Source organism: Globicephala melas, chromosome 1 (genome assembly GCF_963455315.2).
Source record: "Globicephala melas chromosome 1, mGloMel1.2, whole genome shotgun sequence".
NCBI lineage: Eukaryota > Metazoa > Chordata > Mammalia > Artiodactyla > Delphinidae > Globicephala > Globicephala melas.
This window is the reverse complement of record NC_083314.1, coordinates 178,571,692-178,598,731: the sequence shown is the minus strand read 5'-3', so window position 1 is coordinate 178,598,731 and position 27,040 is coordinate 178,571,692. Positions and strand designations below refer to the sequence as shown.

The 27,040-nt window shown below is 51.2% G+C and overlaps 1 protein-coding gene across 1 annotated transcript in view; it reads left to right on the top strand.

Annotated features, from left to right (window-relative positions):
- TNFRSF8 (TNF receptor superfamily member 8) overlaps positions 1-26,799 on the top strand; it is a 31,173-nt gene extending 4,374 nt beyond the window's left edge. The window contains exons 4-12 of the mRNA XM_030883288.2: positions 1,063-1,179; positions 4,151-4,303; positions 10,985-11,078; positions 11,370-11,515; positions 12,550-12,651; positions 12,786-12,839; positions 19,807-19,832; positions 22,718-22,907; positions 26,555-26,799. Coding sequence (XP_030739148.2) covers positions 1,063-1,179; positions 4,151-4,303; positions 10,985-11,078; positions 11,370-11,515; positions 12,550-12,651; positions 12,786-12,839; positions 19,807-19,832; positions 22,718-22,907; positions 26,555-26,799 — 1,127 coding nt within the window. The remainder of the gene's footprint in view (positions 1-1,062; positions 1,180-4,150; positions 4,304-10,984; positions 11,079-11,369; positions 11,516-12,549; positions 12,652-12,785; positions 12,840-19,806; positions 19,833-22,717; positions 22,908-26,554) is intronic.
- Positions 26,800-27,040: the final 241 nt, after the last annotated feature.

The following is a 27,040-nucleotide window of genomic DNA, read 5'->3' as shown; positions in this document are numbered from 1 at the left end:
AGTGAATCAGTTATACATATACATATATCTATTCTTTTTCAGATTCTTTCCCCATATAGGTTATAACAGTGTATTGAATAGAGTTCCCTGTGCTATAAGTAGGTCCTTGTTGATTATCTGTTTTATATATAGTAGTGTATATATAAAAACTATATGTTATATGTTAATCCCAAACATATATGTTATATATGTTAATCCCAACATATATATATGTTAATCCCAAACTCCTAATTTATCCCTCCCACTCCTATTTAGGCCTTCTTTAAATTCTCCCAATAATGTTTTATTATTGTCTGTGTAGAAATAGTTACATCTTTTGGTTAGATTTCTAAGTATTTGGTATTTCTGATGATGATGTAAATGGTATCTTTTTTAATATTTCATGTTCTAACTTTTTATTGTATTATTTTGAACTATGTGCAATGCCAGTATTTGACTGTTTCTGTACTATCAAAATGGCAGTTTCATGTGGTTCCATGCAAATATATAGACGTTCAATTGATTTTGATATAATAACATTATATCCAACTACCTTGCGAAACTCACTGATTTCTTCTAATAATGTACCTTCAGACTCTTCGGATTATCTGTGCATTCAATGCTACCATCTATCCATAACTGCTTGGTATCTTCCTTTCTAAACCTTACCACTGTTATTTCTTTTTCTTGCCTTATTGCATTGCCTATGATCCGCAGGACCAAACTAAATAGAAGTTGGGATAGTAGGCATCCTTGCCTCATTGCTGAACTCAAAGGGAAAGTGGCTACCAAAGTTTTGAGCAGGGCAGTGACAGAGCAGTGAGACTGGGGAGAGGGCTCTGGCAGAGGGGAGGGACTGGAAGTGGGGGTGGGGGGCAGTTAGCACTCTTCTCCTGTGTGGCCTTAGACACATTCCTTCCGTCTCTGAGCCTCAGGACTCCCTCTGAAGGGCTGATGGACATGTGCAGAGTTTGGGAGCTGGCCATGGAGCTGGGGGGCTTCAGTAATGGGGATGGTGGTGGGATGTGGGCGAGGCCTCTGTCAAGGTGGCCTGGCCTGAAGCTTCTCTGCTTCTTTTCCCAGGGCTGACCCTGCAACAGCCATGCCCTCAGGGGTCTGCCGACTGCAGGAAGCAGTGTGACCCTGACTACTACCTGGACAGGGACGGTCGCTGCACGGCCTGTGTGAGCTGTTCAGGAGGTAAGGGCCTTGTTTCTCCTCCAGAGGCTCCTTCCAGGGAGCAGGTGGGGTCTTAGACAAGAGGCCAAGAATCTGGGGGTGGGAGCCTTGAGCTTGGTCTCGGATGCTCAGCCCTTGGGAGCCTGGTTCACCTTTCTGGAGTTTTTTGAGCAGTTGGCTTCTAGTGACTCCTACTCAAGATTGTGGGTTTTGATGGCCGTGACCCCTTTTCAGAGAGCTTCCATTCACTCAGTCTTTCCTGCAAGGAAATATTTGTCGGTCACCTACCTGTTTCAAGCTTGTCTCATTATTTTTGTACATATCCTATGATGTCTGGATTGCAATTGCCCCCATTTTACAGAAGAGGAAACTGAGGCTCAGGGAAGTCAGAGGGCTTCCAAGGGCCACAAGCCCTCGCAAATGGCAGGGCCAGGATTTGAACCTAGGGGGTCTGCCACTGGGTTCTGAGCTCATCACTCCACTGTGCTGCCTCTTAGAGCACCTCTGCACAAGCACTTAGAGACTGACTGCTATATGCATGGTGGGATGATGTCCTGCCAGAGTTTCCCCTGCGGCCAGCTCCCCGCAGCCTCACAACACCACCAGCCTCCCTGTGACGTCCAAGCAGGTGCCCAGGCCCCGGGCTGCCATGGATGTAGCCCCGGTCCACTCACAGTGGCCACCACCACCAGGGGGAGGCGTGATTCTGCCTCTGCAGCAACACGGACTGGAGTTCAGGGAGGCCAAGTCGGGAAAAGACACTCCGTTCGTGGTTGCTGGGGTCACTGTTGCAATTACTAAGGTCACAGAGCAAATTTTCTCAAAACTGAGTGGTGAAAAGCAAACTATTCGCTGTACTCGTGGAGTCTGTGGGACAGAATTCAGACCCAGCACCGCGGGGACACCTGGTCTCTGCTCCACGATGTCTGGGATCTCAGCTGGAAAACTTGAAGCCTGGAGCTGGAATCATCTGAAAGCTTCTACATTCTCGGGTCTGGGGTCGATGCGGCTGCGGGCTGGGCCCTCAGATCCTCTCCATGTCGGCCTCTATATGGCCTGCTTCGGGCGTCCTCAAGTGCTGGGTGCTGGACTCAAAGATGAGTTGGGGTGGGGTGGGGTGTAGAAACCATACCCGTTTTTATGACCCAGCCTCGGAATTTACACGGTGTAACTTCCACTACATTCTGCCTGCGGAGGTGGTCACAGGGCCCCCTTGAGTCACGGAAGGAAAAAAAAAAGCCTTCTTTTTTTTCTCTTCTTTTGGCCGTGCCGCATGGCATGTGGGATCTTAGTTCCCCGACCAGGGACCATGCTTCTTGATGGGTAAGTGGCCGAGCTCTGGAAGAGCAGACAGACCCAGAGCTATTGCTGCGGCCATTCCTGGAAAAATATCATCTGTCACAGCTGCTGCATCAGATGGGGAGACAAGAGATGGCTCTGGGCCCAAGAATTCCTTCAACTTGAATAACTGAAGCCCTGCAACCCTGTGGAGTGGAGCCCAAGGGGCTGGGCTCAAGTCTTGGCTCTACTGCTCGGGAGCTTATAAGCGCAAGCAAGTTTCTTAACCGCTCTGGGCCTCAGTTTCCTCATTCGTCAAATGCGCAGAATCATAGACCTCTCTCAGAGACCTGTTCTGGGAGTTAGAAAGGTTAAGCCGGGTTGATCTGGATAGAGCGCTAAAATCACTGCCTTGCGCACACTCGGTTATGTTAATACCATATTATAAGGAATAACGAGAGGTTTCAGGAAGACACTGTGCAGTCCCTTATCTTTATCGTGCAAGGCTTCTAAGCCTGTAAGTATCCCGCTGATCGAGAAATGTCCTTATTGAGCGAATCACATTTGTCTAAACTACTGATGCAGTGATTCTATTTTCACCCGTAAACAGAGCACGTAGAATATCCCCAGACATGTATAAATGCATTCTTATACTTCTTTTACAAAACCACTAACAATTTTTTTTTTTGATTTTTGAAAAAACCCACTTTTCATCATGGAAAATTTCAAACATATTCAGAAGTAGAGAGAATCAGGAATGGTTACGGACTATCGCCCAGTTGTAAAGAATTATCAGTCAGGGCCAGTCTTGGTTCATCTCTACCCATGCCCACTCACGCCTGTTCTCTGAATTCTTTTCTTTATTTAAAAATTTATTTTGGGCTTCCCTGGCGGCGCAGTGGTTGAGAGTCCGCCTGCCGATGCAGGGGACACGGGTTCGTGCCCCGGTCCGGGAGGATCCCACATGCCGCGGAGCGGCTGGGCCCGTGAGCCCTGGCCGCTGAGCCTGCGCGTCCGGAGCCTGTGCTCCTCAACTGGAGAGGCCACAACAGTGAGATGCCCGCATACCGCAAAAAAAAAAAAAAAAAATTATTTTATTTTAGTTTTTTGGGATATTTTCTTTTAATAGCTTTATTGAGATATAGTTGACATACAATAAAATGCACACGATTAAAGTGTGCAGTTTGATAGGTTTTGTCACATGTGTGTAGCTGTGAAACCACCACCACAGTCAAGACAATGAACTGTCCGTCACCCACCAAAACTTTCCTCACGTTCCTTACCATCCCTCCCGTCGCTCCCTGACTCTGCTCCCATTCCTAGGAAACAGTTATGCTTTCTGTCACTATGGAATAATTTGCATTTTCTGGCTTTTCCTATAAACAGAATCATAGAGTATATACTCCTTTTTTTTTTGGCCGTGCCACGTGGCAGGCAGGATCTTAGTTCCCCGACTAGGGATCAAACCTGTGTCCCTTGCAGTGGAAGCTCAGAGTCCTAACCACTGGACTGGCAGGGAAGTCCCTATATACACCTTTTCTTGTCCACCTTCTTTCGCTCAGCATAATTATTTTGTGCACCAAAAGATCTGCCCAACGGAATCATCAGATGAGCATGTGCTCCTGGGCAAATATGTCTCTGTCCTCCTGGGGCTTCTCTGGACCTCTGCCCTCTCCATCCCAGTCCTTCCTCAGGACCCTTCTCTGTCCCGCAGACCACCTCGTGGAGAAGACACCTTGCATGTGGAACTCCTCCCGCGTCTGCGAGTGTCGACCTGGCATGTTCTGTGCCACATCGGCCTCCAACTCCTGTGCCCGCTGCGTCATCCGCCCCATCTGCCCACCAGGGATGGTCACCAAGCTCCAGGGTAAGCAGTTCACACCCCCAACCAAGGGGCTGAGTTCTCTGTCCTTAGGGCTGCCCCTCTCCCCACCCCCAACTACAAATGACCTTCAATCCCAGCTGTTAACTAGGTCAGGTTTGGGCTATGTTTTCTCTTTGAATAGTTAGATCCAGGGAGTGGGATAAAATCCAAACTTGGCATTTTGGTAAGAGTTTCTGAGGATTATTTTAAAAATTTTAAATTATTAAAAAAAAATTTTATTCTTCTTCTTGAAATTGTTGGTCTGGTAAAATCTTGACTTGTTTGCAAGGCTGTTTTATTGACTCAAGATAGATCAATATAAAGTTTATGAAGAAGCTTCCAATTCAAATGATGGACATTCACCAGAGTGTAAAAAAGTATAAACCCTTGACAGTGGACAAAAAGACAAACAAAAAAGAGTTCATCAGCAGATGAGAGATTTCAACAAATTTTTAGAAGGTGGAAAACAGATGGAAGGGTGGTAACAAATGAAACCAAGTGGAGGAAAGCTTATGTAACTAGAATTCACTCCACGAGGCCTGCAGAAAAGTGAGGGGTAAGTTGCTCCTAAGACCCACCAGAGAGGCTCTGGGCTTAGAGCAGGCGAGCAAAACGAAGGATGAGGGTGAAGTGGAGAATTAGAAAGTTCAGTGAGCTGCAACTTCATCTCGAAAATAAAAATTTGTAACAATGCAAAATCCACCAACCAAAGTACAATCTAAAAATAAAACAAACGAATGAATATAACAACAGCAAAAAAATGTGAACAATGGTATACCATGGGCATTGACCAGTCTGAGAGATGGTGACTGATTTTTTATCCCCTGATGAAAATGATCAACTTTTTGGCTAATGACACTGAAGGACTATCTAGGGAAAGCTAGATATTGGCCACTCTGGTGCAAAGCCCCCTTTGCTTGTGTCTTTGGGAGTACATCCTGTCAATGGGCTGTTCCTGCTAAGTCACGCTGAAGTGAAGCCTGCCAGCTCACACTCCCCACCCATGAGCCCAGAGTTCCCAGGCAGACCTCCTGCTGAGGGAAGAGACCCACTGTGAAAATGACATACTAACAACACAGTAGAAGAAACCCCACCTGCCGCTGGAATGGTCAACATCGTTCTTTTTAAATAAATATGAATGAGCAGTAAAGATTTTCAGACTTATAAGGAAAAACAGTAGTATGAAGGAGAATAACAAGATACACAAACAGAAAAACTTACTACAGATGAAGCAATGATGAACCCAGGAATGGAAGAGAAAAAAATTAGTGTCCACAGAAAAACTCCAGAAGTTGTTACAACCACAAAGTGAGAACAGAAGGCAAAGAAGAAGGAACAGCAAGAGAGTAAAGGGCAAGAAATGGCTTTTAGAAAGTGCCCTTGTTACCAATCTGTTGCCTCTCAGGTCCCAATTCACCCTTGAGTACCTGCTGTGCCCTAGAGGATTAGACTCTTGGAAGATTTCTCCTCCTTGAGTGTGATGCTACGCTTTGCCAGTAGGGGGCGCTAGAGGACCACTGCGGGAGAAAGGAGGCTTCTCTCGGCTATATTTGTTTTTTCCTGCTCCTGCTGCAGAGTCTGCCTGCAGGGCCTGTGGGTGGGGACATCTGGTGGTGTCCTGCCCCAGTCATGCTTCCAGAGTAGACAGTCCCTCGGCAACCACAGACCCAAGCTAGGTCTGGCGACCACCTTCCATGCTTCAGGCCTCATGTCAGCAAAAATGCCATAATTTCCTCTGTGGTCCCAGCCTCCCACCCCGCCCCGCTCCCAGCCTTGGGTCTTCTGCACACCATTTCTCGACACAGTTACTGTGTGCTCCCACGGTGGTGTCCCAGCTTTCCCTGTGTACCTGACCTGAAAAGTGAGACCTCAGATTGAAATGACCTACCGGGAGCAAAGCAGGATGAATGAAAATTACCCACGTGTAGACATAATAGATGCACCACCGTTTATTTATCCATTCACCAGTTGATGGACATCTGGCTTGTTTCCAGTTTAGGGCTATTATGAGTAATAGCAGCTACCACTGTTCTTGTACAGGTCTTTGTATGGACATATATTTTCATTTCATGGGTAAATACCTAGGAGACGGATGACTGGGTCACTGTGCTGGCCACACAGAATGTCTTTGAGGGCCAGATCAAAGCTGGCCACCTGTGATCTGATCCAACCACATCATTTTACACGTGGAGAGGACCATACGTAGTGCCAGAGCTAGAGCTGGAACACAGAGCTCCTGAGTCATAGCCAAGTGCTCTCTACTGGACCACACCAGCTCCTTCTTAGTTGAACAGAGAATGTTTTACTTAGCTAAAATACAATTACGTTTGAAAGCAGAATAAAAACATTTTCAGACATAACAGGGGAGAAATTCTGCTTTCCCCCCATGTATCCTTTCTTAGAAAGTTACTTGAAGATGTAATTCTGTTAACTGAGGGGCAAAAAAGAAAAAAGAAAAAGCCATGAACTCTAGAAAACAGTGGTTCTATCCCAGGAGAGCAAAGAAGGGGAGTCCCAGAATGACAGCTGTGCTAAAGACATTACAACATCTGGTTGAGCCCCATCAGAGCAAGAAAATGAAGGGCTCCAGGGAACTGTCTGTAGGAATAAAAGGTAGAATTACAATTTCATGAGTAGTAGAGTTGAAAAACTTGAGGATACGGTAAAGGCACGTTATTCTTTTATCAACAAGGAAAAGAAAGGTGACTGAAAACTCTAGGGAAAATAAAAAGCTGACAAGAAATGTAGAGTTCAAATATGAAGATGAAAATTTCATCTGATTTTAAGCAATTTCTGGTTGTACCAGAAAAGGATTCCATTTGACCTTGATGTTAAGACCCTTCTCCTTCAAATGACCCAAGGATCAGGTGTTTCAATTTAAAGAGAAATATTTAAGTGTGGTGTATCTTTTTTAGTTTCTAAATTGAGACTAAAAGCAGTCAGCTTCTTCCCCCTCTTCCAATGGGCCCTCTCCAGAGAACACAGGCAGACTAAGTATGGGCTAAACCATGCCTTCTTCTCACCTTCAGATCCAAAGGAGGAAGAAAAGGGAGGGTCAGTAACCCAGGGAGAAAAGAGGGTGAGGTATGGTACATACAGAGAAGGGATGAGAGGCACCCAGGAGCGCTGGGCCCACCTTCTCCGCTTAGAGTAAGGGCAGCAGTTCTGTGGCTGGTTCCTGTCGCAGGTGTTCCAGTGGCAGCTCAGACGGAGGCTGCCTTAGAGAGAGGCCAGAGGGTGCTAACTGGGTGTAGCCACAGTTGGTGTTCTTGAGCCCAAGAGCTCCCCCAATCCTCTGGAAGCCAACTCTCACTGAATCCCCACAACATCTCAAATGCAAATAGAAACTAGCATAACAAACTGCATTATCTTCCTCATAGCCCAAGGCCTCCCGGGCCTCAACTAATTTAGGTAATTGTCTGGTGACCACGTGGAAAGACATAGCATGTATTTATGTATTTGGAGACCCCCAAAATCAGACGGTTCTTCAGGACCCTACCAATGCAAGAAGAAAATTAATCCTAGCCTCACTTTCTCTTCAGAGTGTTTCAGGAAAACTCTGAGAGGTATCATGAGAGCCTTTAGAAGGGAGGCGTGTGTGGGCGGGAGGTTCGTTTTGTACCACGTGAGGGAAGGGGTGCCGCCTCCAGGAACATGGGGGCAGAGAGGGTTAGTAGCTGGGCTGGACCTACTTCAAATGTGGGTCATTTTTTTTTTTCTGTCCTAGAAAAGCAGTTAATCATAAGGTTGTAAGAAAGTGCTCAGGCCCCAGGCAGGAGGCAGTGCGGTCCAATGGAAGGTGCTCTGGGCTGGGACTCAGGAGCCCTGATTTCTGACTCTAGCTCCGGCTCTGTGGTCCTCTCCATTTGTAAAACGAGGTGGCTGGGTCAGATCAGAGATGACCATGCTTGAACTGGTCCTCAAAGACATCCTGTCTGGTCAGCACAGTGACACAGCCTTTCTGCTCCTATAGGTACTCAAGTGAAATGAAATTATATGTTTTCACAAAGACTTGTACAAGAATACTCACAGCTGCCTTGTTTATAATAGCTTCAAACTGGAGACAACCCAAATGTCCATCAACTGGTCACCGGCTAAATACATCTCTACAATGGAACAACTACTCAGCAATAAAAAGGAATGAATTACTGAGACAAGCAACGGGAATGAATCTCAGAAACATTATGCTGAGTGGAAGAAGTCAGACACCAAAGAGTACACACTGCACCATTCTGTCTAATGAAGTTCTGGAGGCAGACTCATCTGTAGTGACATGAAGCAGATCCGTGGCTGCCCGGGTGTGGGGGAGGATCGATTGCAAAAGGAAAAGGGAACTTAGTGGGGAGGCGGGGATGTTCTAGATCTTGAGTGGAGTTACAGTTACCTGAAGGTACAGTCATCCCTCAGTGTCCGCGGGGATTACCCGAATCTGAGGATACTCAAATCCCTCATGTAAAATGGCAAGGTACAGCGGGCCCTCCGTCTCTGCGTGTTCTGCATCCGTGCGGTCAATCAGTCTGCAGTTGGTTGAATCCTCGGGTGTGGAATCCTCGGATGTGACCCGCAGATATGGAGGGCTGACTGCTGAATGTATACATTCCTCAAAACTCATCAAACCGTGCGCTTAGGGGACATTTCCTTCTATGTAAATCATGCCTCAATAAAACTGATTTCAGAAGAAAAGAACTTTAAGAACTGAGGCGACATTTACATACCAGAAGATGTTTAAATTTATTTGTTTGTTTACATTTATTTAATGAGATTTCTCTTCAATGAAACCAGGAAGTCTGCAGTCACGAGGCCACCTTCCCGCATGGTCACAGCTGGCTGGAGATGAGGAGTAGCTTTCTTTTTTTTTTTTTTTTGAAATATTTATTTATTTAGGCTGCTCCAGGTCTTAGCTGCAAAATGTGGGCTCTTTAGTTGCCGCATGCGAACTCTTAGTTGCGGCATGCAGGATCTAGTTCCCTGACCAGGGATCAAACCTGGGCCCCTGCGCGGGGAGCACAGAGTCTTACCCACTGGACAACCAGGGAAGTCCCCCAAGGAACAGCTTTTGCACTTTGATCTTTTGAAACACAAATCTGATCGTCTCAGCCAATTAGAGGCAGAGGAATAGTGTGTTACAAAAACCTCGACATTGCAGCATTCATCTCTCACTCCTCTGTGAGTCAGCTGGGCCGCTCTGCGGTCTTGCCAGGGTTTGAAGGTTTGGTTTGGGTTTGCTCTGCATGTACTTCTGGGACCAGCGGGGGCTGGCTACCCGCCCCTGGCGTGGTCTACTTATGGCAACGGTGGGAGTGCAGAAAGGGGGCGGTGGAGGTCAGATGCCTCTTGAGGTCCAGCCATCGCTTCTCTCCCGTTCCACTGACCAGACAAGTCACACGGCCAAGTTCAGACACCATAGGGGTGGGGGATGCACAGACACCTGCCTTGACCTGAAGGAGCTGCAGAGTCACCTGGCAAAGGGTGTGGACGTGGGGCAGGATGCAGACGTGGGACCACCATGCAATCGACCACACCTATCCCACCCTGTTGCTAATTAAAACCATCACTTTGGGGAGAAAGACCCAGCGTTTAAAACAGCCTTATTGCAGTCTAATTTACATACCATAATATCTACTAGTTTTAAGTGTACAGTTCAGTAATTTTAAGAAATTTACAAAGTTGTGAAACTATTACCACCTTCTAAGAAACCTTGCAGGTTAGTTAGTTGACTAACCCTAACACTTGTAGGGCATGGGTCAGTCAATCCCATGCCCACCCCCAGCCTGGATAACCACTAATCTACTTTCTTGTTCCTCTAGATTAGGGTTTTGGGGACATTTCCATCATATGCATCCTCCTGTGTCTGGCTTCTTTCACTGAGCATAACACTTTCGAGGTTCGTCCACGCTGTAGCTGTATTAGTACTTCATTCCTTTTACTGCCAAACAATATTCTAGTGCACACGTCTACTGCATTTCGTTCATCTGTTTCCAGCGGATGGGCGTGTGGGTGGTTTCCACTTCTTTGACTTCTATGAAGAATGCTGCTATGAGCCATCTCCTCCCTCCCCCCACCTTCTATTTCCTCTGCTTAGAAATCGCCACCCCTACTCACATCCCAGCAATCCCTTCCTCAGGGAAGCCTCCCTGGTCAAATGAGGTCAAGTCTCCCATTACAGGGACCCCACCTGCCTTCGTGTGACGCCTGAGTCTGTGAGCCCCGCCAGCCAGTGGGCCCCCAGGGGTGGGGATCTTGTCCGTTTTGCTCACTGCTCTGTCCCAGCTCCCAGCACAGTCCCCAGGACATAGTAGGTGCTGAATAAAGGGCTGTTACAGTGGAGGGAAGCGAGGAGGGAGGGAGAGAGGAAGTGAGGAGACAGAGCCAGGACACAGACCTGGGTCTGCCTGGCTGCAGTGTCCTTCCCGCCCCATGTTGCTACCTCCTTGGACGTCACTAGTCCAGATGGGTAGGGCTCCTTGGCACTGATTCCTTTTTTTTTTTTAATTTAATTTTAAAAATGGAAGTCTAGTTCATTTACAAGATATTGAATATAGTTCCATGCTATACAGTAGGTCCTTGCTGTTTATCTATTTTAAATATAGTAGTGTGTATCTGTTAATCCCAAATTCCCAGTTTACCCCTCCCTCCCCCATTTCCCCTTTGTTAACCATCCTTGGTACCAATTCTAACCGGCAGGTACGGCTGAGAGGGACACCACCTATGAGCCACCTCCCCCGGGGACCCACTCTAACTGCAGCACCAACGCAGAGGACAGCGGGGTGCCCGCCAGGTGACTCCTTGGCCGCCTCTCTTCATTTGCCCTTCATACCCAGGGGATGCCCAGGGGGCAGCCGGCTGGGAGTGGAAGTGGGGCTTGGGATAGATCTCTGGGCCAAGCCCACAAGTCATTTTGGAGAATGTGGGCCTAGGTCTGTGTTGCCACCATGGAAGCCCTGAAAGCCTAGAAACCCAGGCCCTGCCCTCAAAGTGCCTGTCAGAGGCTGTAGGCAGGGGACCTGGGGTCTCAGGCCTCCTTTTCCATCTTGACTGTCCTTCTTACTTCTGGTCTCTCTCCCCGCAGCCCCACCCCCTCCCTGATCTCCCTGGCCGACTCCCTGACTGGTAAGGAGCGTGGAGGGGACGTCACCCACGTGCGGGGACGCGCCTCTCTCTCAACCAGCACTCCTATATCCTTCTCCTCCACAGGGAAGCCCACTCTGGTTTCAGGTAATGACCACCCCCATGAAGCAGGGCCTTCCTCCCTGGGGACCACAGGAGGGAGGGTTCTTACTAGGCGACAGCATCCACTTGGTTGGAGGCGGGAGGGACCAAGCCTGACCCCAGGTCTCCGGTTTCCTGATCTGGGGCTGTGACTCTGTCACTCGCTAGAGAGGATTCCTTAATTCTTCTGAGCAGGGATTTTATTCACAGCTTCACCCGCATGGCCCATAATTGCTGCTCAGAAAATATTTGGTGACTGATTCATGACCTTGACTAGTTTCTTACTTCTTCTGAGCTTCATCACCTGTAACGTTGTAACAGCATATACCATGCAGGGTAGTAAGCAGTGTCCAGTACACATGAGCCTTACCCGCTCCCCTTAGACGGTCGCTCTCAGTACCATGCGTTTTAGGACTTGCAGTTCTACTCTTAGACACTAGGTGGCAGTAGTTCTCAGGCCAGCGGCGCTCAAAGAGGTCCTGGACTTGGCACCATCAGCAACTTGTTAGAAAAGCAAATTACCAGCCCGACCCCAGACTACTGAATCAGAATCTGCATTTTAACATGGTCCCCAGGAGATTCATACGCACAGGAATGTTTGAGAAGCACTTATCTGGCACATGCTACTTTTTTAACATCTAAAAATGGACTTTAAAGAATAATAACTATATATTGATATTCAAAAGTAGCAAAGCAAGTTAAGTATTAAGTGGTAAAGAAATATATCCAGATAGTGGTTAAGAGCGTGGGCTCTGGAGTCCTCCTGGCCTGGCCTAATGTGCTTCCTAGAGCCAGGTGAGGAAGGACAGGTGGGTAAGCGCTGGACAAGATAGCTATAGACAGGATCTGGGTTTCTGTCCTGGCTTGGCAAAGGACCAGGTCCTGTCAGCCACAGTAGAGTCTGTGTCCAGGAGGAAGTAGTCTGGGGCGAGGGCTGTCCTGTGTGGTTGCTATAGGGCCCCGGCTCACCGCCATGATTCAGACTTCGGGGGCCACCAGTGCCAGGGCAGGCGAGAGAGCAGGGCGCCTCTGTGTTCCAGGACCTGTGCTCTTCTGGGTGATCTTGACACTGGTGGTGGTCGTCAGCTTTGGCTCCTTTCTCCTGTTCCACCGGAGGGGCTGCAGGAAGTGGATGGGGCAGAGTGAGTGCATGTGTCCTTGGGGCCTTGGGAGGGCAGGGTGCTCTGTCCTAGCCTGGCCTGGGTCCCTCTCCCGCCCTGCCCGCTGAGGCTGTCTGAGGCTGGCCTCCCTAGCCTTCCTCCCGTTGTCGTTTCAGAGCTCCACCTGTGCTACCCAGTCCAGACCTTCCAGCCCAAGCTGGAGCCTGTGGGTGAGTGTCCAGAGGTCCAAAGGGGCTGCGTGCAGCTACACAGCAGCTCTGGACCGTGGGTCTGGATCTCCCTCGGGGTTCCCTCTGTAGGGGTTCCCACAAGCTGCTCCTCCTTTCTGTGCAACCTCATCTGTGATGGGAATATAATGTGGGTGGAAACTCTGACATGCCCTGTTCGGCATCGGATGGAGTGCGGGCATGAAGTTTCAAAAATCCACCTTATCTCCATTCTTGCCTCTATTGTGCCCTCAGAAGAGGCCTTCCCTTCCTCTCTTCTCTCTGTCGCCCCTTCCCAGCCTCCCTATTATTTTCCCCTCCCCATTCCTCCCTTCCTCCTCTCACTCCCTCCCTCCTGCTGGCAGCTGAGGGCATAGGGGTCGGGGTGGGGGTGGGTGTAGGCTGACAGGGCTAGCATCCTGATTCTGCCCCTTATGAGCTACATGACCTTGGGTGAGTTACTTAATTCCTCTGTGTCTCAGTTTCTCCATCTGTAAAATGGGAACAGTGGGGCCTAATTCAGAGGGCGGGCGTGTGGATCCGTCGCGATGGGCCTGTTAAGTGCTGTGCGGGGCACCTGCACGTAGTCAGAGCTCAGCACAGAGTGGCTGCTGTCTGCTGATGCCTGCCCCCGTGTCTGGGGCCTTTTTCCTCAGCAGGAGTCCCAGGCCTTCCTATGTTCTACGTTTTTCTGAACTCCTCTTTCTGATCCCTGGCCAGCCTCCAAGCCACCTCTTCCAGGCAGCCTTCCATGCTCCACCCATCTAGGCAGCAGACTCTTTCAGCTCTCACCTCGGGGGAGGGGACCCCAGCCATCTTGTGCCAAGTGTCTCCTCTCCTCTGGGCAGCCTCTTTCAAGGCAGGGCAACGTCTTCCTCAGCATGTCACAAGCATTGATTGAGCACCTACTGTGTACAGGCCCTGACCACAGGGGAAGGAGTGGACACAAATGGTCTGAACTTCCCTTTCTGGTTTCAAGGCAGGCTCCCGCAAAGGAACTCACTGACTGAGAGCCCCAGGGGAGGCAGGTGATGCTCTTCATTCCGTAAAGAAGTGACAAGACCCGGGGCCACACCACCTGTAGGGGCCACACCAGACTCAGGCGCTGGTCCTGGAAACGGCCGGTCTTGTTTGTAGAGGGCTCAGTCCTGCCCCCACTTCCTTCCTCCCCACCAGGTTGTCTACTACCCAGTGCCCACCCTGGAGCCCAGTGGTCAACTCAGACCCTGCCCCCCAGGTCCCCAGGCCCCATGGAGAGCCTTGCTGTAGCACGGTTTCTAACTTGGGCCCCTGAACACAGTGCAGTGAGGCATGTTTTGGATTTGATGAGTTTCACAAGCAGGTGCTTGCGTTCCCTTCGCAAGGGGGGTTTTTGTGTTTTGACAATTTCAAGCCTTTTTCCGTGAGCTGTCAGGCTCAGTGTCTCACTGAAACCCGCGTTTGCTTTCTTGACATTTTCTAGTATTAGAGTTTCCATTGCTGTCAGTTTATTTTTTTTCTTCAAACCTCCGTGATAGCAGTTTTGTCACACACACACACACACACACACACACACACACACACACACAAAAGACCGAGAGAGAGCAAGAAAGACAGAAAGCACCTTCCCTTAAGAAACCAGACCTACCAGGAACCAAGCCTGGGGCTCAGTGGTGGCCACTCTCTTTGGGGCCGTTTCTGGCCCGCTGGCTTCCGGTGGGTCCCTGGGGGTCTGGTTCCCAGGCCCGAGAGGGAAGGAGGTGCCGCCGGGGGCAGGATGCGTATGGACTGAGCGGGGTGGATGCAGTGGGGGCTGGAAGGGCGCAGGAGCCTTTATTCACTCGTCTGCTCCTTCATGTCTCCGTGGGGCACTTCCTATTGGCCCTGTGCTGGGTACAGAAACTGCCCTCCCGAGCTTTCAGGCCAGCATCAGTTGCTCAAATGACTAAAGACGAGCGGGATGGAAATGGTTGCCCCAGCTCTCCCGGTCCCGGAGCTCCAGGGCTGGGGGAGCCCCTGGTGCGGTAAGCCGTGCGTCAGCAATCTGGGCAGATGCCCCTTTGATGCTCACCCCATCTCTGAATGGATTTGACTTGGTGACAGGCACACACGTGTTCTCATTTCACTCCTCCTTGTGAGGCGCCCACTGTTATCCCCATATCACAGATGAGAAAGCTGAGGCACAGGAAGATGAAGGAGCTTGTTTAAGGCCACTTGATTAATGAGCAGTACGAGCAACCAGGATTTTGTCGGTGGTGGTGGTGAGATTTTTGCATAAATGGTCTCACCCTTGGCACTGTTGACATCTGCATGGGATCATTCTTTGCCAAGCGAGTTGTCCTGTGCGTTACAGGATGTCAGACAGTTCCCTGGTCTCATACTAGTAGCTCCTCCCATCTGTGACAGCCAAAAATGTCTCCAGGTATGGCCAAATTTCCCCTGGAGGGGAGTGTCGCTCCTGGCTGAGAAACACTGATTGAAATTCTTTTAACCCTTCATTTTAAAGGACACTATAGTCATCACTTTATCTGTTACTTCAGGCAGGTTTAAGTTGGAAAAAGTTTTTGTTTGTTTTGAAACAATTTCAAACATACAGGGAAGTCTCAAGGACGGTGCAGAGAACTTATTTTTTTTGAACCATTTGAGAGTAACTTACTGACATAATGCCGTATCATCCCTGAGTACCTGAGTGTGTATTTCACACGACTGTAGTCAAACCATCAAAATCAGAGAATTCACTTTGATGCACCACCACCAACTAATTCTCAGACCCCACTCAAGTTTCTTCATTGATCCAAATAATGTCGTATCGAACAAAAGAATGCAGTTCAGAGTCTCGTACTGCATTTGACCATCGGGTCTCGTGTCCCCTCCCGTCTGTATTTCCCTCCCGGTCATGACCTTGCCACTTTGGAAGATTCCACCAGTGATTCTGTGGCTGGCCCTCACCTGGGGTTTGCCTGACGTTTCCTCACGCTTGGACTCAGGTGGTGCGTCTCTGGTGGGAGGATCCCAGGAGTGGGTCATCCACCCCGCCAGATTTCCCTTTGTCCCTTCCCCGCCGTGTTCACCGTGAGCCCTTGATTAGGGTGGTGTCTGCCAGGCTTCTCCACCATGAAGTCCTCTTTCCTCTGCGGTTATTGCTAAGTACTCTGAGGCTCTATGAGTAACTGGTGCCTCATCAACTTTGCTCCATTTCTGTAAGTATATCTGTCTGGACTCATGGATTCCTCTCTTACTGTACTGCCATCATTACGTAACTTGATGCTCACATTTTCCCAGGTTAGGCCAGTGGGGGCCCCTTCAAGCTGGCTGTTGCGTCCTTTTGTCCCCATCCTTCTGTGTTTGGAGCACTTGTTTTTTCTTTCTTTCTTTCTCTTTCTTTCTTTCTTTCCTTCCTCCCTCCCTCCCTCCCTCCCTTTCTTTCTTCCTTCCTTCCTTTCTTTCTTTCTTTCTTTCTTCCTTCCTTCCTTCCTTCCTTCCTTCCTTCCTTCTTCTTTTTTCCTTTTTTGGCCGAGATGGGAGAGTTGTGGGATCTTAGTTCCCCAACCAGGGGTTGAACCCTGGCCCTCAGCATTGAGAGGGCCGCGTCCTAACCACTGGACCGCCAGGGAATTCACTGGAGCACTGCTTTATTCTACGATATTCCCAGCTTAGCTTGTAATTCCCTGCCCTGTCCTGGATTTGAATCTAGGGGTGCTTGTTGCCAAACGCCTTCCCTGGGTCTGTTCTGCTTTCCACAGAAGCTGGGACCCCAGGCCAGAGAGGGGATGGGACTGAAAGGGAAGAGTGATAGGAATGGAAGGGATGGATAACTTGGGTGTCAGAACCCACGTGCTTGGCTTGAGCAGCCCTCAGAGAAGCCCTGGGAAACCAGGCACTCCTCCCCGAGGGAGGAGGGGCCCACCGACGTCCAGTGCGTGTGTCCCTGGACTTGTGTCCTGGGATGCTGGACATATTTTATGAGAAAATTGTTCTTATTCCAAAGAGCAAGGATACCAATAAGTGAAGACAGTGGACTGAAGCAACATTTTAGGGGAAAAGCACTTATGAAATCTGACCTCTGTACTTGGCACGATTTGCTCTAGGTCTTTATCAAAGTACACATGAGGGTTGTAACACGCCTGTAGGCCGATGTTGGCGCCCTCCGGATTCTGCCTTTTCACCTCGATGTTATTTTATGCTTGTTTCCGAGAGTCAGTATCGAATGCTGGTTTTCTTTTCGGTGTGATGGAGTTGCCACGCCACTGGAGTATCCTGGGGTCCCTATGTGCTAGGCGGCATCCCGGTCGCCTTCTCTTTTAATCGTTTTAATTAAAAAATTCTAAATGGACTTCAGTTTTTAGAGAAGTTTTAGACTTACAGAAAACTTGAGAAGTTAGTACAGAGAGTTTCCGTATAGCCCACACCCAGTTTCCTCTATTATGAGCATCTTACATTAGTGCGGTAAGTTTGTCGCAACAAATGAACCAATACTGATACATTACTATTGTATTAACTAAAGTTCATACTCTGTTCAGATCTACTTAGTTTTGCCTAATGTCCTTTCATTGCTCCAGGATCCCACCCAGTACACCACATTACATTTAGTCATCATGTCTTAGGCCCGTCTGGCCTGTGACAGTTTCTGGCTTTCCTTGTTTTTCTGACCTTGGCAGTTTTGAGGAGTTAAGGAGCATCCTACAACTTGCTTGTCGGTTAAGTTGTAGGGTGGCTCTCTGCTTAGAGTTTGTCTAGTGCCTTTCTCCTGATTAGATTGGAGTTGTGGGTGTGGGAGAGGAAGACCATATGGGTTCAGTGTTATTTTCATCACAACATATCAAGGGTTTTGCTCTCAACGTGATTAATCCCTGGGCACCTTCAGTTTTGAGATCTCATTTAACCTTCATAAAAACGCTCCAAAGTTGGCATGACCTGTCCCCTTTTCCAAATGAGAGAACTAAAGGCTGGGAAAGGTGAAGGATGTCGCGCTGGGGCCTCACTGCTAGGAAGGCCTGCGGCGAAGGACTGCTAAGCTGCTTTACTGTTTGGCACCTGTCTTGTTTTCCACTTTTTGGTTATTAGAAACTGCACCGCTGTGCACAGGCTGGTCGCTTTCCTTCGGGTTATTTCCTGAGAGTGTGTCCCTGAAGAGGGATTACTGGGTCAAAGTGTACGAAGTTTTCATTGCCCAATGGCTTTCGAGAAAGAGGAAACCAGTTCACAGGCATCAGCAGCTGTGTTCCTGTTTACCCACGTCCTCTCCAAGACTGCATTTTATCATCTTAATTTCTTTTGTCTTGTTACTTTGTCACACCCTTTCTTCCCCCCAAGACTTGCTGCGAATGACAGTTGGCTGTTTGCAAAAGTGAAAATCACTCTCAAAGGACGAAGATTTGGCTTCACTGACATCCTTTAAAAGAATGTGCCTCAGGCCAGACAGTGTTTCTCAAAGTGCTGGCTCTGGTGATGGATAGTGGCTGCCTCGTGGGAGGGGCCACGGCCTCTCAAGGTGACCACTCTGCTGGCAACAGCAGTTACCAGATTTGTTAAATCGAGAGTCAAGAATTGTGTCATTTTACACATGTGCTTCTTTTGACCATTATTCTGATCCATTTCCCCTTTAGACACTTTACCTGCTGATGGTCATTTAAAAGGGACATGGAAGGGCTTCCCTGGTGGTGCAGTGGTTGAGAGTCCGCCTGCCGATGCAGGGGACACGGGTTTGTGCCCCGGTCCGGGAAGATCCCACATGCCGCGGCGCGGCTGGGCCCGTGAGCCATGGCCGCTGAGCCTGCGCGTCCAGAGCCTGTGCTCCGCAACAGGAGAGGCCACAACAGTGAGAGGCCCGCGTAGCGGGAAAAAAAAAAAAAAAAAAAAAGGGACATGGAAGAGTGTCCTCCAGACTGACCTGGTGTCCACACAGCAGGTTCAAACTGCCCGTCTTGTATTTTCGTGGTCAGTCGGCCTCCAGTGAGGGTTTCTGCTAGGATTCGGGGATGCTCATTCCCTAGAGGGGCTGAGGTCAGACGGTCTTCCAGAGGTGACTTAGCTGGCATGCTGGCCTCTTTTCACGAGGTTTCTCTGGTTAGGTGTGCACACCGAATAGCAACAAAAGCCAAGTCTCTGTAGGTGATTTCTTCGGGAGTCGTAAGAGGCCCTGTGCCCCCAGAGGACGGTCAGCTCCTAGGGGTCGACTCGCCCTGGCTTAGACAGACGCCTGGTACCATCTCCAGCTTTCCCAGCTGGCCACTGGGCCGTGATTAAATGTCAGCATCTACTTGACCATGACCCGGAGCCCAGTTTAATACGAGAGGAAAGTTGGAGAGGAGGGTGGGGTTTGGGACGAGAAGAAAAAGGTTGTGCCCTAGGGATCATTGCATACTGAGCCCACCAGAGCGTGGGATGACCGCTGAGACCGGCCACGTGGGCTATTTCAGGCACACGTGATAGAAAACCGAACTCACGCTGGCCTGAGCCAAAAGGGCTCCGGGGTCCACTGGCTTTAGGCATGTCCGATGCAGGTCTAAGAAAAGGTCCTCAGGATCTGTCACCCGCTCTCTATCGCCTAGGGGTCCTCCGTGTGAGTTTCACATGGTGCCTCGGGCCGTTCTGGCCTCTCCAGCCCCTGGAGGCCACCAGGTGGTAGCAGCAGCCACAGACCAACTTCTGACCCAGCAGAAGTGTCTTCGGCTCCAGCTGGGGTGCGCGCTCGTCCTGAACCAGTCCTGTGCGTGTGTGGGAGTGGGAGGGCTGTGCAGGGGTCCGGTGTGCTGAGGGGCTTGGTGGCTGGAAGAGAGGTGACTCCCCTGTTCTCTGGCTGCCGCTGGGAGGTGAGCCCCTGTGCCCTGGGCCTGAAACCCGTCCACTGCTCTCCAGGTCTGACCGAGGCACCAGCTGCCACCCTGGAGGCAATGGAGGGCGCATTTGCCCACAGGTGGGGGGGGAGGTGCAGGGCCAGGCAGCTGCCAGACCCTCCTTGGTGAATTCACTGCTCTTTTGTTCTTTGCAGATTCCAGGCCCAGGAGGAACCCGACAGTAAGTAGCCCCTCCCTTGCCTCCACCCCAGCTTTGTGCCCCTAACTCTGACTCCTTCCCTAGCAGATCTGCTGGTTCTGAGAGCAGCTGCGTGGATCCCAGCCCTCCCAGGGCCCAGGTGCAGGTTCCCCTGCAAGTTCAGGCCGGGTCTGCCCCACGCAGGGAGCGCTGAGCACAGCGGGGCCTGAGCCAGGCCCTGGCGGAGGATGCAGAGCCCCACCCCAGACAGCAGCCTTGGTTCCTGGCTCATCCTGCCGGGGACTTCCAGAAGGGCCTGCCAGACAGTGGGTTTGGTTTTGGCCATGTGGGTGCCAGGTGTGGTGAGAGGGAAGGGTGTGTTCATTCCCCCCTTTCTCCATCACTCCTCCGTGAGTCTCGTCCTCAAAGCTGGGATGTCAAATCAGCAGCACGAACTTCTGAAACTTGAGCTTTTCTCATACGGAGCACTTACGGTGCACCAGGCACCTGGCTTCGTGCTTTCTTGAAGTTATTCTGGGTAGTCCTTACAAAACACAGAGGTTGGTACTGTTGTCCCACTGTATGGAAGAGGAAACGGGGGCCCAGACAGGAAAGGTGCTTCCACGGTTGGAAAATAGATCAGCTAGGATTTACGGCCTGGTTTGTGTGACTCCGAAGCTGGTGCTCTGAACTGTTACCCTGAGCTGCCTCCTAGCAAGAGCATTTTCACCTGCCTTTTATGAAGCGCTCGCCGTGTGCAGGCGCTGGGCTGGGGGCTTCGCACATGTTACTGCTGGTCCTGCAACCACCCAAGATGCGGCGCATACACCAGGCCCTCATTGGGCTTGTCCTGGCGCCCTGCTCTGTGCCCAGCCTCCCAGGGGCAGCACGGGGACCAGTGCCGGGGGGGAGCAGGGGCACTGCCCCGGCAGCTGAGGGGGGAGCAGGACAAAGCACACCATATGGGCTGGGTCTCAGGTGTGTATGGTTCGCCCGCTTTTCTTCTTTTCCACTTATCAGTTCTCTGTTACTTTCTTTTTTTTTTTTTTTTTTTTTTTTGCGGTACGCGGGCCTCTCACTGTTGTGGCCTCTCCCGTTGCGGAGCACAGGCTCCGGATGCGCAGGCTCAGCGGCCATGGCTCACGGGCCCGGCCGCTCTGCGGCATGTGGGATCCTCCCGGACCGGGGCACGAACCCCTGTCCCCTGCATCAGCAGGCGGACTCTCAATCACTGCGCCACCAGGGAAGCCCTGTTACTTTCTTTTAACTCAAATTTTCGTACATGAGAACGGTTTCCATCCTTTATCTTTAAACATAATAGATGGAACCACAATACAAGTTCAGGTTCAAATCATGGGAGATCACATTCAGACATGCTTGGGTCAGACAGGTTGCTGTTATGAGGCCAAGAAATTTCATGAAAAGGTATTTAACGATTTGTAAGATAATCAAATACCTTTTGGCCACGTGGGCCAAAGCATTAATAGTAACATGTTCAAGAATGCCGTCTTTTGGACTTCAAATTATTTTAAAAGAATATTCAGGGGACTTCCCTGGTGGCGCAGTGGTTAAGAATACACCTGCTAATGCAGGGGACACGGTTTTGAGCCCTGGTCCAGGAAGATCCCACATGCCACGGAGCAACTAAGCCCGTGTGCCACAACTACTGAGCCTGCGCTCTAGAGCCTGCAAGCCACAATTACTGAGCCCTCGTGCCACAACTACTGAAGCCTGTGTGCCTAGAGCCCGTGCTCCGCAACGAGAGAAGCCACCACAATGAGAAGCCCACGCACTTCAACAAAGAGTAGCCCCCACTCACTGCAACTAGAGAAAGCCCGCATGCAGCAACAAAGACCCAGTGCGGCCAAAAATAAAATGAATAAATAAATTAAAAAAAAAAGAATACTCAGGATTATGTAGCTATACTTTCTGCCTTACTCAAACTCATTCCCTTTTGAAGGCTGAAGGTAAATGGTATTTACATTAGAACATTTTACAAGAGCACTTCTTGGCACTTACAGAAAAGTGAAAAACGAAACCGACATTTTCCTGCGATGTAACTGTTTTTAGAATACATTAGTGTGATCATAAAAGGCTGCTGTCCCAGGAGCAGGGGAATTGGGGTGGGCCTGGAGCTGATACTTGTAGACTTGGGCTAACGTGCATGGATTCCAAAGCGAGATACTGGGTGGGGTTCAAGCACTGGCCGGACACTTACCAACTAACCCTGAGCAAGCTACTTGACTTGTCTTTTTTTTTTAGATGTTGGGGGTAGGAGTTTATTAATTTTTATTTATTTTTGCTGCGTTGGGTCTTCGCTTCTGTGTGAGGGCTTTCTCTAGTTGTGGCAAGCAGGGGCCACTCTTCATCGCGGTGCACGGGCCTCTCACTATCGAGGGGCTTCTTGTTGCGGAGCACAGGCTCCAGACGTGCAGGCTCAGTAGTTGTGGCTCACGGGCCCAGTTGCTCCGCGGCATGTGGGATCTTCCCAGACCAGGGCCCAAACCTGTGTCCCCTGCATTAGCAGGCAGATTTTCAACCACTGCGCCACCAGGGAAGCCCCTACTTGACTCTTCTGTGCCTCAGTTTCCTGATCTGTAAAATATCTGCTAATATTAGCCACCTTGTAGAGTGGTTGTTAAGGATTAACATATGTCAAGGGCCACGCACCTGGTAAGCATTGTATGCAATGCTGACAGTATCATTATTTAGTACAAGTTAAAAACAACGTGACTTCACAGGGTCCCACACTCAGGTATGTCAGGCTATCAAGGCTGAGAAGCCCAGGGTAGTGCATGACGGCTTTAAAGCAGAGAGGGAGACTCACTGGGGTCTATGGAGATGAAGAAACAGGGGTTCCCCAGCTCAGAGACTGGGGGAGGTTGGGGCATCCTGCATCAGCACCATTTCCTCTGTGCCCACTGCAGCTGATCGGGAGGGTATCGGTGGCAGAGCCGGGCCTTGAGGAGCAGGGGTTAATGAGCCCCCCAGCTGTGGAGACCTGCCCCAACCTGGAGAGCCTGCAGCTGCTGGAGGCCAGCCCAGCCAGCAGCCCCTCCACCTCCATGGACCTTCCTGAGCCCCGAGGGACCGCGGAGCACACCAACAACAGGATTGGTGAGTCGGCCTGTTTGGGGGGTCCTGGGGTGCTCAGGGGCAGGAGAGATGGGCCCTGAGCCCCCAGCGGGGACTAGAGACCCTGAGGACGGAAGGCCCAGCAAGGAAGAGGCAGGGGTTCCTCCCCCGGCCCTCATGAGTAGGAGACAATTTCTGTGGAGTTAAGCCCTTCTCAGGGGGCGTGGAGCAGCTGCCGCCACCTCTTCATCCCAGTGTACATTTCTGTAAGGTAGGGATAGCAGGACTTCTGCCTTCATGGAGCCCATCGTGAAAATCCGTGAAATGATGTGCATGAAGTCGTCCTGGGGGGTGGGGCTCCCCCTGCCTGGTGCCTGCTCTGATTAGAGGGAAAGTAACCGCCAGCCCAGCCCCCAACGAAGGGCCCCTGAGGGGGATGGAGGGAGACATCAGGGAAGTAAGAGCTGCCGCTTGGCTGACGCATTTGGGCATGGCACGCTGGTCACCTCTTGTCACACAGCCTTCCGAGGATGGGGTCTTTCCCTCCTTTTTCCAATTGGGGAAACAGCGGTTCAGGGGAGAGAAGTGATTTTCCCAGTCACACAGCTACCAAGTGGCAGCATGGCTGCAGGCTCCGAAACCCCCCGGTATGTCCGCATCAGTACCCTGCAGTGGAACCCGGAGGCCAGCGCGCCCCGAACTGCAGCCACCCTCCAGCCAGGGCGAAACTTCCGGTCCCGAAGTCCTCCTTGCCTCTCTCCCCCTCCTCTCCACCCTGCTACAACCAGAACGTTTCTACCAAAATGGTTACCTGCCCATATTACACCCCTGCCTGAAGCCCTCCAGGGGGTCCCTGGTACCTGCAGGGTGAATTCCAGGCTTCTTATTCCAGCATTTAAGCTGCCTCCTCCCCACCAGGCTTGCCAGCCTCCCCACCCCACAGGTCTGCTCCTTCCTCCCACTCAATGTCAGTTTCCTAATCACCGGAGCCCTTTCTCACTTCTGAGCTCCGAGGGCGGCTGCTTTCTCACCTGAAACAGCCAACTCCACCTCCTTGAATCTAGTTAATTCTTGATGTCCTGAGGACCCTGTTTATTTGCCTCCTCCTCCAGGAAGCCCTCCCTGCCCTCTCCACTCTCCCGTCTAGGAGATGCCCCTGTGCTGTGTGGCCCCAGAGCCCAGGCCTCCCCTCCTAGTGTCCTAAGCACCCAGCAGTGTGTGTTTGCAGCCTCCTTCCCCACCCCCACCCCCATCCACTTGGCTGTTAGCTCCCCGGGGGCAGGGCCTTAATTGGCTCCATCTCTGTCTTTGGAGGGTTAACCATCACTGAGATAATTCCAAAGAGGCATTTGTGATCGTCCTACACATTTGTGTGGCAGGGATTGGTGGATAGAACGCTTTAGGGCAGAACCCTTAGCACCAAACTGAAACTTTTGGAATTGTAGCTTTCAGCAAGTTTTACTGGAAAAGAATGTATTTTGGGAAATACCACTGAAAGCATCTCCTGCAAATTTCCTAAGAAGTCCTAATTTGAACATTTGAGTCAAAGCTGAGTGCAGTGCCTGGAACCACAGGGCTGGGGCTCTGGGAGTGTTTGGGGGGGAAGGGGGAGGGAGGCACCAGGCTCCCAGGTGGGCTGGGGCTTGGGCAGCCTGGCCTGTAAGCCTGGCTGGTAAGCAGGTTGGAGATTCTCTTGGGACATTCAAGAGATGGTGAGCCCTTTGTTCTCCTGACACCTCCCTAGAGGAGTACCCCCTTGTACAGTTCCCAAGGGGACCAAACTCTGGTTGCGCTTTACCCCTCTACCCCTGGGCACCGGGCAGGGGGAGCCCCTTCCCCTCATCTTCATCCCCCTCCCCGTCCAGGACAACTTCCTTGGATTCTGGAGCCCTGGGTGGGGCAGGAAGTCCAAGCAACTTCTGGAAGACCCTCCTCTCCCAACTTGGGAGTGGGCAGCCCTGTGATGGGGGATAGAGCTAGAGGAATCAGGACCCGAGGAATGTGAGGGGATCACAGCCTGGCCCCCAGCTTTGGCTGCTTCTCCCTGGACAAACTCACCCCTCTTCTTCCACACCCCTACTCCTCTATGTCTGTCTGTCTGTCTGTCTCATCTCCTCTAGCGCTGTGCGACCTCCTCTGTGTTCTCTCTCACCTCCTGGGGTCCCCTGTCCCTCACCGTCACTGGCTCCCATCTTTTGCCAGCCCTTTTGGTCAGGTTCCCAGGGCAAAAGACCTGCAGGTCTTGATGGAGGGTATGTGGCTTGAGGCCACACTCTCTCTTTTGGGGTGTAGGGGGGGCTCCCAGCCCATAGCTTGTTTCACGCTTGTAGCCTTCCCTCTAGTTCTCACTGCTATTTTGAACACTTCTCTCTATCCTGGAAGTATCAAAGACCAAAACAGAAGAACTGGCATTATGCAATGGGGTTGAGCGTGTGGGGGCCCCCAGAATCTCTGGGGGGTTCCTGAATTGGAGGGGTGTAACTGGGTTCCTCAGAGAGGCAGGGATCCCGAGCTCCCTGCCCCACCCTAGCACTCAAGTTCCCTCTTGAGCTTCCCCATTCGGACTCCAGAGAGAGTTCCAGGGCTGAGCGGCTGGGAGCTCGTACCCTGCCCTGGGCTCAAGGCCATCAGAAGCTGGGCTGCTGGTGTTTGGAGTTAGCTGACCTGGGTGAAGGCCAGGCTCCCCACGTCCCAGCTTCTTGGGCACCTTACTTAGCTCCCCTGAGACTCCAAAGCCCTAGTAGCAGGTGGTCAGCAGACCGCGAGGGGTCATGCCTCTAAGAGGCTGGGCTGCTTTTTCATCCACGCGAGCCACACGAGCAGCCCTATGTGCTGGGCAGGCACGTGGCCATAAGCAACAAACGTCAAGCTATACCAGCCCCTGCAAAGCTGTCCAGGTCATAGGCTGTTGGTGATTATTAACAGGGTTGAGGTTTCTGCAGGGTGTGACCATCTGTCTGGGTTTGCCCAGACTGAAGAGGCTCCTGGGATGTGGAACTTTCAATACTAAAACCAGTAGGAGCATCCCAGGCAAACCAGGACACGTTGCTGTCCCCTTGCCACCACCACCCGCCCCCCACCCCAGGTTTCTGCTTTAGGCACGTGGATATGAACTGAAAGGGCAGCTGGGCAGGGTGGAGTTTCTTTGGGGATTTCTACTAACGACCTGGTGACCTTGGGCAGGTCATTTAACATCTCTGGGCTCCAGATTCTTTATCTGTAAATGGGGATCACGATAGACTATCTACCTTGTGGAAGTGACGTGAGGATTCGGGAGCTAATGTGTGAAAAGCATCTGGAACGGCATCCAGCTAAACTCCGCGAGTGTTCACTGGTGCTATTGGTGTCCATGTCATTCTCCAATTTCTCCCCATGGCTTCCTTTCTCTCCTAACCCCGTTGTCTTCTCTTCTACCCCATCTTGGCAGAAGTGTCGAGAAAATCACAAGCACTTCCTATACGTGGGCCAGTCCTTAACCCCTCAGCACACAGTTCCTAGCTGTTTTATCTCCTTTGAGCCTCAGAATACCTGTGAAGTCGGCGGGGCCTACTGTGTATCAGAGAGGCTGTGCCATCTGCCTGAGGCCACACAGCAGAAGTGGCAGAGCTGGGACTGGGACCCTCCTCTGCCTCCTTGCTTCCATCCAGCTGGAGCTCTTGTCTCATCTCCCCCACCCTTTTGCCTTGCAGAGAACATCTACATCATGAAGGCTGACACTGTGATTGTGGGGACCGTGAAGGCCAAGGTGCCTGAGGGCCAGGGCCCGGTGGGGCCGGCAGGGTCCGAGTTCGAGGAGGATCTGGAGGTGGACCATGCCCCCCACTACCCAGAGCAGGAGACGGAACCACTGGCGGGCAGCTGTGGGGACGTCATGTTCTCGGTGGAGGAGGAAGGGAAGGAGGACCCCTTGCCCACGACCGCCTCTGGGAAATGAGGCCTGGCCTGGGCTGGGGCTGAGAGGGCAGCTGGGTGCCTCTGGGAGGCCACGGTGACCCTGGTGGCACCAAGCTGGTAGCACCCACCTGGTGGCAGAGGCCCATCTGGCCTGAGGTGAGGTTCCAGCATCCAGCGGTAGACCCAGCCTATCAACGCAGGAGGCTCTGCTTGTCTGTACCTGCCTCCCCACCCAACTGCCCCCCAACCCAGACCCTGGGGAGCCCGGGCCTGTGCGGCAG